Here is a 17,870-nt window from a genome sequence, read left to right as displayed (position 1 = left end):
GGTAGTCACATAAGTTATGTAGATCATATTTTAGGTATAAGTAATTTATTTTGGTTGTATATAAATTATACTTTTAACGAAACTCACTGAATATAATGCAAGAAAATGGATTTTACGTTTTCTGGTGTAGCATAAAATATTTAATCAGAATGAACATTTCACTGCCTAATGTCACCTTAATTTGTAGCAAGAATTTCTAACCTGAAGTGTTTTACAGCTATGGAAATAGAAAAGTGAAAATACCAATCGTAAATCCAATGAACTATCCAAAATTATGGTAGGCCCACATAAGGCTTAGCTCTTGTACATTTTTATCCTTCGTCTTTGTAAAATTCTCTCCTAAAAAGGAATTTAGTGATGTAGTCTGAAAAATAACAAATTCATGCTGTATTGAAGCAAAGGAGGAAGCATGCTAGTGCTTAATGTTCTTTTAAAAAATATCTTATTTTAAACAAAGGAAACATTTCTGATGTGTCTCTGTTAGCTGGGTTTTTGATGGTATCAGTCAGTGCCTGGAGATTATAGCTCACAGTGTAATCTAAAACTATCCAAATAAAGTATCTCTAGCCCAGATACACAGCAGTAACAGCAACACATTTCTGTAAACAAGTTTCAAATCCTTCACTGGATTTCTAATTTTGGATGGGCTTCTTATAGAGTCCTGAAGTAGTCTAGGCTGAAGAAAGAGAGCCTAGAATTGCTCTTGCAGTCGTATTCACATGTAGTAGCCTAGGTTATCTCTAATCAGAAGTGCATAAATTATATGGGATCAGTACTAGGAGCAGTTCAGTTGTGACCTAATTCAGCTCTTATCCACTTCATTTCCTTTGAAGAACTGAACTCATTTAGACATAATGTCTAAATTACTGATATCAAAATAATACTCTCTACTCCTTAATGGCTACATTTACACCTGTTCAAGAGGGGAAATGAGACAACAGAGTCCTCCCACAGCTCTAATGGGGGAAAGCACTTAGCCAAATTTACTCTGAGGGACTTCTTGTGGGTTAGAGGCTCATCCATGCGAGTGACTTCATCTAGGACATTTTAGGTAAAACAGACATTTCTGCAACTTGCAGTGGAGAAAAGCTGCTAAAAATGTACTCCAGTAGTTCTTTATTCTTTCATATCATGATATATGAAGAAAACAATGTCAGAAGTTTTCCCACCTTCTTTCAAATCAAGGACAGCATTACTGGCCAAAACAGTGGGTGTCATTTGTGTCCCATTCTCAGTCATGAATCCTGTGAATGATGAAAGCAAGAAAATTGGAGGACTCCAGGTTTAGTTTACTTACTATAGCTCTCTCAACTATCTGTCCCATGCCTCTCCTCCCCCATGCACTGTCAGAAAAAAGAAAAGGTACAAAGATGGACTTAACAAGACTGCTAATGTCAAAAAGTGAGTGCTTAAGCCAGTTTCTTACGATTTCTCAGTAGATACTGGAAGTTTAAGATGAAGGAAATAATGCGGACTGGCACTGTTTTTTTTAAATTTTCAGAGCTAGTGAAAAACCCTCTCTGTCTGCAGCAGAGCTGTTTCCTTACTAAAACAGCCCCTCAAAACAAAACCAAAACTAGAAAGTTACAGTGTATGGGCTTGCACAGACCTTTTGGTCTTGCCTCTTTAGAACATCAGCTCTTTGGAAATGCAATAAATAGAGAGAAAAGAAAATTTCCTTTAGATTTTTAACTATGGTAGTATTCTATCTGAACTAGAAAGATGTTCCTCTGAGTCTTGTGTATGCTTGTATTCTACCTCTTAAAAGATTATAGGTAATAACATAGGTAATGTCAATGTAGTAATGGGTCACTGCAAAACCTGGTAAGATAAATTCTTATTACATAAGGAAGTTCTGAAGGTTTCTGATTAATTACATCACCTGTAAAAGCTGCCATTGCAGGGAATGAGAACTAATAAAAGAATAAGCGCAAGGTTTTATATTGAAAAATATTTCAGCGTGACTTAGCTTTTTTGTTCCCTTTTGTGTTGGCAGTTAATTTTTCAACATTTTCAAACAAGTGCCCTTCATTTTTGTGATCAGTTCTAAGTAACTTCTTTTCAGTCTACCTCACCAGAGAGCCACCATGCTTATGACTTTAAAAACTGGTAGTTTTTCAGAGCCTGTTACTGGTTCTTCTGATCTTCATAAACAAGGGACTTCCCTTTATCTGCAGTCACTCTAGAAAAGGTGTAAAAGACAACAGGACTGAAAAAAAATGTTTGTTTGCTGTCAGTGTACACTTGCAATAGATTAAACAAGGAGACAAGCTTGTTTTGTCCCTAGCTTCCATTCTGGCAATGAGTGAACATGATAGTGCTCTGTATTTTATCCACCTTTTCCTGTCTAAGCCCTTAGACATACTTAATAGCTTCTTTTTCTCATCTTGTCTGTTTCAAGTGCTCTTAAAAGTACCTGAATAGACAAAGAAATTTCCAATTTACATGGACTTCAGGAAAGTGCATAGTGTAGTCTTTTTTTAGAAGTATGGTAGGAGCATAGGAGGTCCCTCCTGCCATAGAAAAAGAGGTTCAGCACAGAACTAAGTTCCCAACTTACTAGAAATTGATTTTTTTTTTTAAATTGGAGAAACAAATCTCTTTCCTTCCCCTTTCCCTTTCCTTCTTCCTCTTCCCCTTCCCTCTTCTTCCTTACTTTCTTTTTTTTTTTTTTTTTTTTTTTTTTTTTTCCTTAAGTTGCAGTTGACTTACTGGTGATTTATTTCAGGGAAGAAACCAAAACCATCTCGTTCTGAGTCCCCTACTACAACTCCAAACATATCTGTGAAAAAGAAAAACAAAGATGGAAAGGGTAAGTCAAAATAGTTGTGTCCAGAATTTTTAGGAGAGCATTGTTTCTGAGTGATCTGTAAAAAGAAAAAATGCACCAGTTCATTTCTGATGTAAACACAGGTTTTATGTTCAGTGGTGGTTAACATCTCAAGGCAAGGAAAAGATAAGCACGAGCTTTCTTGTTGAAATACTCAGTTCCTTGGGAGAATAACGTATTTGTCACTTTAGTTGAAAGGGTTCTTGGAAACTCTTCAACATCCCTGCAGAGTTTGCTGTGTTTTGAATGAAGTCTTGCGGAGTGCTTTGCATTTTATTAATGTTTCTTAGGCTGTGGTTATTTTGACAGATGATCTTTGAAAATGTGTTCCATCTGTATGTGTCTAATTCTGCATGAGGCTAAGCAAGGCTGCCAATTGGCAGCAGGAACTACCAAGTCCTGAATTTTGAAAAAAAGTAATAGCACAGCTTGAACACTTGGGCAGAAAACTTGGGGGTTTGGTACTTTCGTTCCTTCTGTATTTAAAAGGTAGAAATAAAAGTAAATGCCACATAACTGATACAATAAATCATTTGCTCAGCCTGAGCTGTTCAGTAGTGCCTGTGAGTTTTGTCAGCAGCTGGGTTGCTTTGCTATGGGGTCCAACACTGCCCCCGTGCCTAGGCTGGTGTTTAAAGGGAAGGCTGATTCTCACCCGCAGCAAGCTGTGCTGCACTCAGTGGGAGCTGAGTGACCTCCCGTGTCACAAGTGCCTGCTGGTACACCTGGGGACAGATGTGCTCTCATGCATGCAGTGCTTGCCAGGACAGCAGCCCAGCCAGTCCTGGACACTGGTGGCAAAAGAATATCACACTCTTGAAGTCAGAAAAATCTCTACTCTGACAAATGAGTATGTTGGGTTTTTTTTGCTTTGGAAGAGGCATTTTCTGCAATAACAGGAAGAAAAACCTGTTTGCAATCAATAAATAATTTTACATGTTAATGCTGTCAATTTTAAATATGCATTGTTGTCTCTTCTTTTTTTTTTAAATTAAAACCCGATTTTTACGTAAAAATGAGAGGAGTATCAGAGGAATATTCTAGTGGTGCTGAAATGAAATCATAGAAAATATGGAAGCAGCTAGCCACAAAATTAAAAGGAGGAAGAGTCTAACAGTTTCTGTCGATGATACGCCATAATTCACATTTGTCCATTGTTACAAAATAGCTAATTCTGAAGGAAGTAAAATGGAGCATGTTGCCTGAAACCACTGCCTGTTATGAAAACCATTTGTTTTGCATTTTTAGGAACAGAATTGATGTAAAAACATAGTAATATGGCCATCCATGGCAGGGAAGCAGCTAGAAAAGCACAAGAGCGGCCTGTCTGTTACTTAGGGAGAACTTGTATGCTAAAATTACAAGCTCTCCATACAATTACATGATACAATGCATAGAGAAAATTTAATTTTCCACATATTTTTCTGCTGTGACTCAGAGAAGGTTAAATATTTTGTCTGTAAGTAAAGCAAACCTGTTTTTTGCAGCCAGTCCTCTCCACAGTGATTTTTAGTGGATAGGCAGTGACAAATTTTCAGGTTCCCTTGATGCAGTTGAGCATTTTTAGTCTAGACTACAACAAAAGCACCCTGGATTAGATGGTAAATGGCTGGGAATGCTCTCACTCCTGTCTGACATTGTCTTGCCTAAACAGTCTGTCTTTGCCTTTGGGGTATCTGAGGGCCAGGAGGCTGGTTTATGTAAGATGGGAGACATTTGTTGCAAAGGCAGTGTTTTTTTCTCTAGGAATGCTCATTTTTCAAGCTTCCACCTGCTGAAGGAGCTGCTAACATTTTTGTATTGGCAGTGCTGATGATTTTGATGAATATTTGCTAAATGTACTTTATAATATAGTATTACAGGATTTTCAATTTTTCTCATTGAAAAAAAGGTCAGATTGATGGTTCTTAAAGTTGAAAAAAAATCTGCTGGGCTAAATTGAAGCTTTGAAAAGAGATCCTGTCACCTTCTGATCTGCTGGGTATCATTTTTTGTGAAACTTCAGCACATGCTATCCTTGCTGTTTTTGCACAGCTACTTGTGGGAGGTGATACACGTTTTTTCTTGGTTTCTCAGACTAACAACTAAGAAGCTTATGTGAAGCGTCAGATTCCCAAAAGAACATCAAATACCAAAAGCCTTTAAAAAAAGCAGGAAAAAGGGTCTCATTAGCTGTATGATTTTAGACTCCTTAAATGTGGTTTTGGAAGAAAAAAATGCAAATTTTGTGCTAGTTTTAAGTATTCACAATCTGTGATTTTAATACTCTTTCTTTATATGTGGTAAACACTGAACAGATGTGATGGATTTCCATATAGAAGTGTTTGTCCCTGCTTATTTGTAAAATGAAATTTGAATATTGTCTACCAGCAAGCACAAACATTTACTGGATTAAAAAAAAAATTACCTTTTTCTGCACTTTGTTGTTGAAGGTTTGCCTGCCTCAGCACATATCACTGATTGTTCCACATAAATCTCAATGTTAAAGGCAAGGATCTTGTTTAGCCTTTTAAAGGATTATAACACTCACCTCGATTCAGCAAAGCATTTAAGCAACAGCTTAATTTCCAGCATTTTTAGGGGATAGAACTGAACATGTTCCTTTTCAAGGTAAAGTGACTGCTTCTGTAATTGGATTAGGCAGGAGGGAAATGGGCACATGGGTGACTAATGCTGTTGGTGGTCCTAATGGAGTGGCAGTAGATTACAGAGTGGCTGGGGTATTTGGACACCTAGATTATGATAACTCACAGGATTATAATAATTTCCCTTCCCATGCTCTTCCATCACTATTTCCTAGTCTTGATTATATATTATAATGTATTTTATAAAGATACCAACTTCTTAATTTTAAGATTATTTGCATCATTATATAAAATATGGCCAAGTAACTTTTTTGTTGGTGCTGGTTTTTTGGTGTGGTTTTTTTTTTTTTTCATTTCTGAAATTCTTTTATTCTAGGAAATACAATTTATCTCTGGGAGTTCTTACTAGCACTGCTCCAGGACAAAGCTACATGTCCTAAATATATCAAATGGACTCAAAGAGAGAAGGGCATTTTCAAACTGGTCGATTCCAAAGCTGTGTCCAGGTTGTGGGGAAAACACAAAAACAAACCTGACATGAATTATGAAACAATGGGTAGAGCTCTCAGGTATGTGCATTTTTAATAGTAGACTGTTTTTGTTCCATTAAATGTCTCATCTAATTTGAATAACAGAAAAATCTAGTATTCTGTTAGTTTGGGAAATGAAAATGTTATTTCAGCAAAATAACTTAGCTAACTAAAAGTAACCCTCACTAACCTCAATTTCAAATAAGTCACCTTCAGTTTCGGCATAGGCGTTTTTCAGTACTGCTGCAAAACTATATCTTCACAGTCAGACACAGACTTAAGTAAGAGGCTAAAGATTTCAACTGGGGCAAATCTTTTATATAAAATTTGAATCTTTTCTAAAAAATCACCAACATTCATGTGTTTTCATCAAATTATTTCTACTTGTTGCATATGATTCCATCTCCAGTGAAAATACAGTTTTAGAATTCAGTTCTGGCTTCACTTCTCTGAACTTTTGTGTACATACAGTTCTAAAACATGGAATTATGTGCCACTGCCTGTCAGGCTGGGAGTTTTCTCATACACAAAATGTGTGCAAAATAAGTAGACAACCATGGAGCTTCAGTCTTAGCAGCTGACTGATAATTGTCCAACTGAGCTGCATGCATTTCATTTCCCTTCACCTTGGTGTGCATAATTTCAAGTTGTCCTACTAGTTTGTAAATATAACAGAAACAGTACCCTCCTGTCCTGTTCCCTTCACTTTGTTGTAGCGAAAATGTCTGCCTGTGCTCACTGGTGAATAAACACAAATTCTGATAATTGGAAGAACTGTAGGAGTCAAAAGGAGAATTGAAAGTTTTGTGCAACTTTGTAAAAAGTGTGAGTTAATAGCAGATCTGCCAAGTCACTGAGTCCTCTCTCTCCTCAGAGTTATCTATGTTTGAAGTTAAAAGGTGGCATGAAATATCAGTAAAAAAAGAGTTGTTTGAGGGGAAAAAAATACACTATTAAATTGGCCATTTTTTATAATGAAGAAACTAGACACAAAATTTTTTTGATTTGCTGGTGCTGTGTTTATTTTCTGGGAGTTTGGTTGTTTGGTTTTGTTTTTGGCAAAAAACCTGTGTAACTTGATGTGGATGCACTTTAAACAGATACTATTACCAAAGAGGAATCCTTGCTAAAGTAGAAGGTCAGCGCCTGGTATATCAATTTAAAGACATGCCAAAAGATCTCATCTATATTGATGATGAAGATGCGAGCCCTAGCACTGAATCATCAGATTCAACTCTGCTCTCACCTGCTGTGGCCAACAGAAACCAATCAAGCAGAACTAGAGCGTCTGCAAATGCAGGAACAAAGGGAGGATCAACCTCAGTGGTAAAAACAGGAAACTCAAAGCCTGCTAAGCTGAAGGAGCAAGTAGAAGTTGTACAGCAGCAGACACCTGGCTTGACTTCTGAAGTTTTGAGGACAATGCAATCTCCACAGCCAGTACAACCCACTCAGCTTTTTCGGACAGTTCATGTAATGCAGCCATTGCAGCCCCTCACAGAAGGACAAGCAGCTGTAACCAGTAATGTTCCAGATGAGTCGTTAAATTCCTCAGTTCAGAATATAAGGTAAGAAAATGTACAGAAAATAAATATTTGAATAATAGTAAATTCACTGGATGATGGCTAGATATACTTGATTCTTTGTTTTACTTCCAAGAAATGCTAGTCTTCCAGTTTGATTGAAGTGAAATGATGTCTTTGTGGCACATCCTAGGAATTTGAAGTTAATTACAGCATAATATGATAGGTACACACATAAGTGTACTGCCTGGGGTGAAGGGAAGCTCATCTTTTCCATGGTGTTAGGCCTGATGCATATCATTTAGAAAGTAAAAATACACAACTTCTCTTTAAAATTGACATGGTCAGTTCTGTCCCACAGTAGAAGCTATGTTTTCATGTCTGTTTTTACACTGGTGTCTTTGCTTTTGAATTTTACATGGTAGGTCTGTATGATACCTTCAAAATTATTTTTCTTTGTAAGAATTTTTGTCATCTTTTGCATCTTTTGTATTGTCCCCAGTTATAAGGAAAAGCTCCATATTACCTGCTCTAGCATTTTGTTGCTGTTACAAGAACCAGTTCTTCTGATTTTGGGAAACAATTAACAGAACAGTCCTTTGGGAGCTGTGCATCTGCAGACATTTGGGAGACAGTCATGCTTCCATGCTTAATTTGTGAGTCAGCTAACACTACACAGCACTTAAGCATCATGACTCTTTTGCACCTACCCCTTAATAGCAGGATTTACTTGTAAAAATGGACAAGGGCAATATAGTAAAGTAGTACAGACATAATTGAGGCTATACCAAACCATAAAAGTCAGCAGAACAATAATACTAAACATGAATAGTGGGAAAGTTCAGCAATTTGCAGAGTTAAATAGCTTCAGGCTAGACCTACACTAAATTATGGATGACCAACAATATCAGTAATATAGATGGTATGAGGAATGGTAACAACAATAACAGAAGTATCTGTAAGACTTAAGGCAGGCAAGAAGTCCAGCCTAACATTTGGAAAACTATTCAGTGACATTATGACATCCAATTATTGCATTACAGTATCTCCCGGTCAGACCTTGGGTAATAAGCTAAGGGGAAAAATAGTAGAGATGATACATGTGTGAAGTTCAAATGAAACAGAAGCCTTAAATCCTTAGAGTTCTGTATTACGTTGGTTCTCATCCATTGTTTTTAACCAGAACATTATTCCATGAAGTCTCCAGCTGTACTTAGCCAAGATGACAAAGTGAAGGAGTTAAAAAAGAAGCATCAAACCTTTTCAGAATGGTATAGAAGTACTGCTGATTAAGAAAGTTTATACTAAAGGGTCTGAGCAGTTAGAGTGAAAATACAAACTACAATCCAGACATTTTTGGTGTGCTTTTAACTAGGTTGGGACAAGCTGCAAATTAGGTGCCAATGTCTCCTGTGCAGTAGACAGTGCCCATGCCAGGTTCTCAAATACAATTTATGACAGATATATTTCTGCTCAGCTTCAAAGGGCAAGCTTCAGATAGTTAGTTGAGGTAGAATGACACATTTAACATAGTTCAGAGCATATGTTTTAGGTCTTGTTTTATAATAAGGCTGAAACAAAAGTTTGTTCAAACAGTTGTAAATCTTCGGCAGATGAATGTGTTTGTATACACATTCTGAATTGCTGCAGCAGGGCTTCCATAAGCCCTGAAATCAATAGTTTGCATGATTTGAAAATGTACCTGGTATGTACATTTATATTGTATATATATATATATGTGTATATATATATATCTATATGTATATGGTATACAATGATATGACTGCCATTGTAGACTAAGAACTTTCAAACCTTCTAATGTATGCACACACTCTGTGGGGTTGTGGTTGGAGTCACTTTATACTGTGGGAAGCATGAGGACAAATAGCAGCTTTTGTTGCCAGTTGCTGTTCAGTGGCTGGGGCATGTAAATAGTCAAGATCATTTTGGCAAAACAGCAACAAGGATCTGGTAATGATCCTCAAAAGGTTTTCTGATGGTTGATGGTTGGGTTCTGCCTTGAAGCATGAACATCTTGAACCCATATAATTTGTCTTATGCAGTTTAATTTCTGAAGTTTTACTCATGTAAAAGTTCACCCATCTTCTTCATGGAAATAAATGTTTTCCCTTCTGCAGCAATTTGCTTCTGTTCTGTTGTGAGAAGAAAAAAATAATAGAGAAATTATTGAGCATCTTTGAGGTCAAAACAATTGGTTTCTTAACACTTAACCACAGTCTTCAGAGAATGTTTGAACGTGCATCTTCTCTGCTAAGTGACTTGGTAAAAGAATCATATTTGAAGATTGTTGTGAAGTGCTTGTGTCATCATCCCTGACCTGTACTAGGCAGCACTGCCTGGTACAGACCACTTCCAAAGCATCACTGGGAGAGTGTTGCAGCCCAAGGCTCAAGTTCCCCAAGGCCTCCTAGCATTTCTCAAAGGAATGGGCATGTCAATGTAAATCTGTGGTTGGCTCTTCACAAAACAGGCATTGACTTCATTTATAGCTGCACAAAGCTTGTATCTTACTCTTGAAGTGGAAAGGCCTTGGCTTTTGGATGGCTTTTGATGTGCTTTTTGGACAAGTTTTAGTGCTGCTCTATGAAAAGAAGACAAGAAGTGTTACTTACAAAGGATAAAAGTCTTCTTCAGCCCCAGTGCTTAAACAGAAAGGCTGTGATGTGCTAACTGAGGCTTGGGAAACAGGGCAGGAGCAGGGTCAGGTCAAGCAAATTGGGTTTTGCTGACTGAGGAAAACATCTGGTATCCCCAGTGGGAATATTCAGAATTGTAAACACCCTGCTGTTCTGCAGGTCTAACTGTTCTGGCTAGGTATGTGCAGGCACAGTAACTGCAGACTCCAGTCATGCAACTGAGAGCTGAGTTTGGTACCACATTTCCAATGAGAAGATAAAACCAAAAATGCCTCTCTGGATGAGCATTTTATTGCTTACTTTGTCTGATGAGCCACCTTTTATGAGGAAGAAAAAGTTTCTATGAGTTTTGTGCCTGTAAAATTATTCTGCTTAAAGCAGAATAACTGATATAGGTTAACCAGAATACCTGGATCATTGGAGTAATTGCTTTTTGCCTTGAAATTAGGAGGCACTAGCCTGGTATTCATCTATGTGTACATTGGCTCATTATGAGCATTAAAGGGCATCTTTTCTGTTGCTGCAGAAAGTGCACCTCTCCTGTTGGGGTAGCGACTTACCTTGCCTAGGGCATCCTACAAGGCTTGTCCATGTTTGGACAAGTAAATTTCTCCCTTAAATGATGAAGACTGCAGATAAAGACAGATGCATTTTCATTTACCTTTAATCTAGAGTAGCAGTGATTTAAGATGGAGTGAAAAGAGATTCTTATGTTACTTTCAGTTCAGAGAATATCATATAGGGAGTAATTTTATGTTATATGCCTGTCTCTCTTATTGGCTATATGGGACATGGCTGAACCTTCTAGCTGGCAGATCCATATACCAAGAAACTTGCAATTAGCTGACTTCTGACAGGCCCTGTGCAATGTTTCAGCACATTTCAGGCTTTAATCTGTTTCTGTCAAAATTCAGTTTACTGTTTCTTTTCTGCACTTGCAAGTTGTCATTTTGATAGCTTGGACAGAGAACATTAGAAGACCAGAATCCTGACTCAGTTTTGTAGCTGGGAGAAAGCTAATACAGAGCACAGAGGATCAATGGAATATGCTCTCTGTGTTCACTTCTGAACGGGAGAACCTTGACATGATGAATCAGCCACAGTTTTTGTCTTGATCTTTTTGCAACCTTCAAGGTAGAAAATTACTTCTGAAGGTGATACAAGTACACATTGCAGTGTCAGGATCCTGATTCAAGGGGAGGAGGAAGGAGCTGAACATGAACCATGTTTTTTCAGGGCATGAGCATTCTGTGTAACAGTGATGAAGCCAAGAATTCACCAACATCATGTATTGGTCCCAGTAAACACAGTCAATTGCCTTTGAAGGTCACGTGTACCCAAGCAAACACATGCTTTCTGCTGTTGTTCCAAATTCTGTTTCTGTGTCCAGGCTGTGATGCTTTGGTGGTCTGACTGCAGCAATGCTGATGCTGAAAAAAAAATAAAATTGTCTAGCAGGAGTTTATAAACTATGAAAATGTGATTACAGCTGCTATTTCAAATGAAGTGTCTTCATCTCATACTTTATATAGACATTGTCTTGCATAAGTTGCACAGTGAATGTCACCATTATTTTCTGTAATCATCCTTCACACCCTATCTCTATTGGTTTTTGCTTAAGCTCACATAACCCCACAGACAGAGAACCAGTCTGGCACTGTCCAACTGAGATTTTGCATTGACCATCCAATTTCAGTCCCTTTTTCTTGAATAAGAGCAAGAGTCCCATCTGCATTATGTCAGTTGGCAGCTCATCACTCCTGTGCCATTTCTATAGGTAGGTCTCCTGAATAAAAACCATCACAGGTGTAAGTCTTGGTAAAGGGCTCCCTGGGACTTGATGGGGAACATGGGCAAAAGATGACAACAGCAGCTGAGGACTTGCAGATAACCAGAAACAACTTCTGAAGACCTTCCCTTGATTTGCCACCATCAGTGCATGTGCTTTGCTTCTGTTTGTCTTTAGCCAGCAGTCTTCTGTCAGTGTTCCAAATGTAAGCCTGCAGTTTTAAAAGCTCTCCAGCACACTGACTAGTAGGTATTGTTGGATCTGGCTCACTGCTGCCATAGCCTTCCCCAAAGGAAGGGAAATGGGACTGTTACAAAGAGCTCAGCTCTGTAATCTCTTAAGTGAAGGCTTGACTGCAATCCAGGTTTCAGGTTGCTGAGGAAAAATGTCCTTCCTGAGGGAGGTGCAGAAATAGGCTGATGTGGTCTCAGTGAGCTTCCACAAGAAACTGTGATTTAGCTTACAACAGGGAGTGTTTCTCAGAACACATTTCCAATATGGACAACTTCTATCACAGCAAAGACTTAGGTTATAGCCAAACATTTTGATTTTCCTGCACCTGAAGAAGACCTTTTCTTAAGCCCACTTCTGATTTAATTTCTGAGATATTCAAGAAGGCAGCTGCTTATTGACAGAAAGGACTATAGTGTCATTTAATCAGATTAATTTTTTTTCTACACAATACGAAGATATCCATAGGAGCTCTTTTTCCGTGTCTTTGGCACTGCTGAAAGAGGTGGACCTTCTGCAGGTCTGTTAGTAGCAAAGTTCCTGAGTTTAAATTCTGGTAACTGTGCAGTTTTGAAGAATTCTGGAAAGAAGACTGTTAGACTTTGTGGTTCAGTAAAAAAGACACCTTGAGCACTGAGTCCTCTGCCTCTGTCCTCTCTTGCCTCTCTTTCTGTATTTCGTAACATTGCTTTGTTTCATTTTATTACTGTGCTGTGAAATGCTTGGTTTACCTTGGCTTGCCTCAGTATTTTTGGTATCTTCTCCATATCATAAATTTAACATAAATTACCATAAATAAACTTGTTTTTCTTGCCGGTCACTATTTACCTCTTGATGAGCTAATAAGATCTTGCACAATTCTAGGCCATTAACGCTAAAAAATGGCCTAACAAATACATGATCATTTTCTGCCAAGCTAAAATGACTTCAGAATTCTTGTCATTCTTTTCTCAGTTGTAATCAGATTGTTTTATGGCAGCATTTCCTTTCCATCACTGTTGCTCAATATTCTTGTTCTTTTTGAAACCTCAGCAGCAACTCTTAAAATAATCACCCAAAAGATTTGTACCTTAGAGAAGAAAGGCTGTTAGCAAAATGCCAGTGAAATTCAGAAACAGCAAAATATAGACTTAAAAGCACCTAGAATAGTGTAGCACAATGTTAATAAATTGCCTTAATTATTGTGTACTTTTTTTTTGTAAAACAGACAAAATTATTAACCAAGCTGTATCTTTTCCAATAGTATTTAAGGCAAATTGTTTAGGCAGATAGATTTTTAGTTAGTAATCAGGTTTAACAATTAAGACAAATGTTTTGCTTGGCCACTATTAGCATAAATAAATATTCTTGTACAGATACCTGCTGCATGCTTCCCTCATAGTAAGTTCCCACTGTGTGTGTATGAACAGGTTGATACATGTGTGTATCATATATTGGTATTTTGGCTGATGGAGAAGACAACACATCTGGAGTAAAAGGCATGGGACTGCCTTTCAAGAGAAATAAAATGGCTTAAGATTAATATTCAGATACTAGAGTGTGCTGAGACAAATGTCTCTCAGAGCTGTTGCTCCTGGTGCTTTACAGATAGATACCTGCATTGATTAGATGCAGTTCACACATTTTGAGTTTATCCTTCAAAGCCACTTGGCAGCTAGCAGCTTTTATTTTTACAAAACAACAACAGAACAAGGAAGTAGCTTCAAGGTAATTCTTGGAGGGCATACCAGCACAGGTTAGCAGATTCAGCCCCTGCTTTCAAAATTGCAGCTATTGAGTCATCCATAATCCTTCAAACTCAGGTAAATTTCCTCATGGATTAAAAAAGTGGCTTGGTATCTATTCTGATACTTTTGATGCTTTTTTGATGCCACAAGCTGTGGCAGTTACCCTTCCATCCCTTCCTCTCTCCTTCCCCTGGTAACCATTTATGTTTTCTGAGGTTTTTGTTTTCTTTTGCTTTAATTTGTGTGACTGGAGCATGTTTCCACATTTTAGTCAGCACTGTGTACTGCAGCAATACAGCCTTTAATCCTCTAATGTCCCCACAGCTCTACATCTATTGACAGTAATGTGGTACCCAAGTCTGTTAGCCTGCAACTGATGGAATCACCCTAACTTAAAATTATGTTTTTGAAGCAGGTTCTGATCAGTTGTTTTACCAGAAGGTGTGTGTGAGCCTGGCAGACAGAGAAGGCTGTGTCCTGTGAATGTGGCAAGGTTGTGCCCAGACACTACTACTTGCTATTGCTACCATGTGGATACTTTTGAATATAGTTAAATGTATATGTGGATGTCAGGGCAATCTTAAGGCCTGACTTATGAATTATTTAGGCTTATGATTTATTAATTACTTGGCGTAATTTTTGAAACTGATGGCAGATGTCTAGTGGGTTGTGCTTTTGATATTGGTCAATGCTTGAGATGAAGGTCTTGGATGTGATTCCCAGGTTTCCTGATGAACCAACTGAATGTTTCAAAGGTAGGCTGTTCAGCATTGGCAGTATTGTTCATGCAGGGTACCTTTACTTTGGGAACTGTCTTGCTGAATTCAGGGGTCAGGTCCAGTTCTTGTTTTATTAGGAGAGATTCTGCTACCTGTTTTGGAAATGTTGGGTAAATTAAATGTTTTTGATCCCAACTGTTTTTTCTGTTGTAAATCTATAATTATTTTTTTCAAGATGCAGCATGGAAGTGTTCTGACCCAATAATCTTCTCTAACCTTACCAGGACTTTACAGACTCCAACCCAGGTTCCAGTGGTTGTTTCTCCTGGAAATCAGCAGCTGCATACTGTAACACTCCAGACAGTGCCTCTTACTACAGTGATAGCCAGCACAGATCCAGCCTCAGTACCAGCAGCACAGAAATTCATTTTACAAGCCATTCCTTCTTCCCAGCCCATGACGGTTCTTAAAGAAAATATCATGCTACAGTCTCAGAAGCCAGTCTCACCTCCTTCCTCGATTGTGCTGAGCCCAGCACAAGTTCAGCAGGTGCTCACCAGCAGCGTGCAGACAATTTGCAATGGAACAGTCAACATGGCCTCATCTCCATCCTTCAGTGCCACCACCCCTGTGGTGACGTTCTCGCCCAGCAGCTCACAGGTGGTGTCTCAGCCATCGGGCACGGTGATCACTTCAGTCATTAAAGCACCAGACACGAAGCAGGTTGGCCTACAAGAAGAGGAAAAGGAGGAGAGTGACAAAGTAGAAGATACTGAGCAGTCGGAGCAGAGAATCCAGCAGCAACCATTTGTGATGGTAGTGTCCAGTTCAAATAATTTCCCATCTAACGTGCAAGTGAAGCAAGAAAATGAGCCATTGGAACCCAATTCGTATTGATAATTAAATAATTAAAAAAAAATTAAAAGACCCTGTGGATGATTATTTTCATAAATGTGATGGGACCTTTTCAGTTATGTATATATGATTTGATTCTGAAGCATGATGTTGCAAAGCTACTTAATTTCTGCAGTTAATTCTTAGAATTCATGCTTTAGGATGGATTTTGATTTTCTGTTAATTGTTAAATGTTATCATATAAATAAAATTATATATTACTCATTTTTCAAAGTACAGGCATGAAGGAACATGCTTTCTATGCTATGAAGACTTTCTCCTGAGGTTGTTGGCCAAAGTTTCAAATTTCTCTATTATTTTGTTGTCAGTCTGTTGCCGATTTACATTGCAGTAATGTTATTATAACCTTTTCTGTTTAATCTGTATGTGTATCACCTTTGGAAGCAGCAGTTAGTTTTAGTAAGACAGTTTCATTCCATGTGTTTGAATTTTTATGATCGAGTATCTGTTTCATATCAGTGAATGACATCAGTTTTAGACTTTGATAACCAGGTATCCTCTTGCATTTTTTGCAGCACAAGCTCTTGTGCATGCAAAATTGAATATACACTCCTATTGAGAGTACTCGAAACATATATTCCAGTAATGGACAATGCCATGTCTATATTTTATATGAAAACATCAGATATATTTAATTACAGAAGCTAACGGCATCACTACAGGTGCAAATGTTTCATGCCATTTTGCAACTATGAAGCTTAACAATCTTGCTTTCTACTTCAGATTATTTTGTAAGGGGGGAGGGAAATTAAATATATACAATTTATGCAGGTTTTTGGAGATTAATACTGCTAAGAGTTCTTGGTTTTGATTGTAAATACTGTATATTCAATGTTGCAGGGAAGTTTTTTCAGCTAATTTTTTTCCATACAAATTTTTGATAGATGCAAATAAGATCAATAAGATCGTTATGTTTAGAGGTCTAATGTTATATGTATTCATATTACTGAGTGACTTTGTATTTAAAGACAAATTTTTAAATGATGGAGCCCATTGAACCATGGGTCCTTCTTTTGTATTTTTAATTGGTTTATTATGAAAATAAATCAAATGCAAAAATATTTTTTGTATTTACTTTGAAATGATTTTTATTATTATAATGTTTTGACAATTATCATAAATAACTAAAATATAGTGAGAAACAGGACAATGTGATTAGTCAGTGTGGGTCTGTGGTGGAACACAAGCAATTTACAAATCACTTCTGAATAGACTTTAACACAGTGTGCTGTCAGTATCCTTTGAAACAGCAGTAATCTATATTTTTGTAGCTGAAGTGAAGGTTGAACTAATTCCAGGAACTGGACTTAAACTTCTTCTTTTCCATCACTTCCCAGTACATTACAGACAAACACAAAATTTTGAACATAATTCACAAAGCTTGTTCTAGCTTGTATGATACAACTGACAGCCCAAACTATTAGGGCTTCAAAAACTTGCATGTTGCAGTTTCTAAGCAGAGGATAAGTTAATAATAAATATGATGCCTAGTATTATGATTCTATCAATATAAAATGAAAGGGCATATGACTTTCTATGACTGAATTAATGTTGGAGTTTTATTGATTGGTAGGTAAGGTTAAAAATAACTTCAAGCACTAGTACTAGAAAAACTAATAAGAGCAGAATTGTGGCAGAGAGAGTGGTCTTGCTGCTTGACAGAAGAAACTCTACAAACTGTTGAACAAGCAGTTCTCTGCCACAGCTGCCATGTTAATTCAGTGTTTCTTCCCTCTGACTCAACAGTCCACCTGCAAACCCAGCGCCTCACCCCATTTACAGGAAGGCTGGTCATACCCACACTGGTGGTTGTTTATCTGGCAGTGCTCCCTGCAGCTGAGGAGCACTGGCAATATTTTCAGGAATGTGGATAAGCACTGTGGAAGCGTGTTTGGTAACAGTCCTCATCCCAAGGGCTATGTTAGATTGTCAGAAGCACTAGAGAGGGAGGCTAGTTTTTTTAATCAAACTGTAACATAGGGATGTTTTCCTATACTACAAGTACTTCATAATTCTAGGAAACCTGAAGTGATAATACTTGACTGACATTAGTGTTTTTTGATACAGGGAAGTTGATTTGGTGTTTACTGGAAATGTGGGGGGGGGGAAAAAAATTGCACCAAAAGGTTACAGCTTTACCAACAAAACTTCATGCCATAAATGCAGCTATTACACATGGAAAATGATTTGTCAGTTTCGTTTATGTCAGTTGGAGAAGTGGAGAAAATCTCCAGCAGCAGTAACGTGTCTCCAGCAGCAGACTGTTGTATAACAGACAGTAAATTGAAATCACTCCCTCCCCATATCCCTTGGGCTCTGGTGTGCCAGCCGGGTGGATCTGTACTTTGAACTCTCTTTGGTATG

General features: G+C 37.8%; 1 protein-coding gene across 7 annotated transcripts in view; it reads left to right on the top strand.

Moving 5' to 3' along the window:
* Positions 1-16,567, top strand: part of ELF1 (E74 like ETS transcription factor 1) — an 83,327-nt gene extending 66,760 nt beyond the window's left edge. For all 7 annotated transcript variants that reach the window (XM_014250540.2, XM_088051803.1, XM_014250554.2 and 4 more), the window contains 4 exons: positions 2,729-2,812; positions 5,792-5,984; positions 7,046-7,513; positions 14,876-16,567. In XM_014250540.2, the coding sequence (XP_014106015.1) occupies positions 2,729-2,812; positions 5,792-5,984; positions 7,046-7,513; positions 14,876-15,488 (1,358 nt within the window). In that variant the 3' untranslated portion in view covers positions 15,489-16,567. The remainder of the gene's footprint in view (positions 1-2,728; positions 2,813-5,791; positions 5,985-7,045; positions 7,514-14,875) is intronic.
* Positions 16,568-17,870: the final 1,303 nt, after the last annotated feature.

This window comes from Pseudopodoces humilis, chromosome 2 (genome assembly GCF_049639895.1).
Source record: "Pseudopodoces humilis isolate 2021_Gansu_Grassland_sample_001 chromosome 2, ASM4963989v1, whole genome shotgun sequence".
Lineage (NCBI taxonomy): Eukaryota > Metazoa > Chordata > Aves > Passeriformes > Paridae > Pseudopodoces > Pseudopodoces humilis.
The sequence above is the reverse complement of the archived record's forward strand: the minus strand, read 5'-3'. Positions and strand labels throughout refer to the sequence as shown.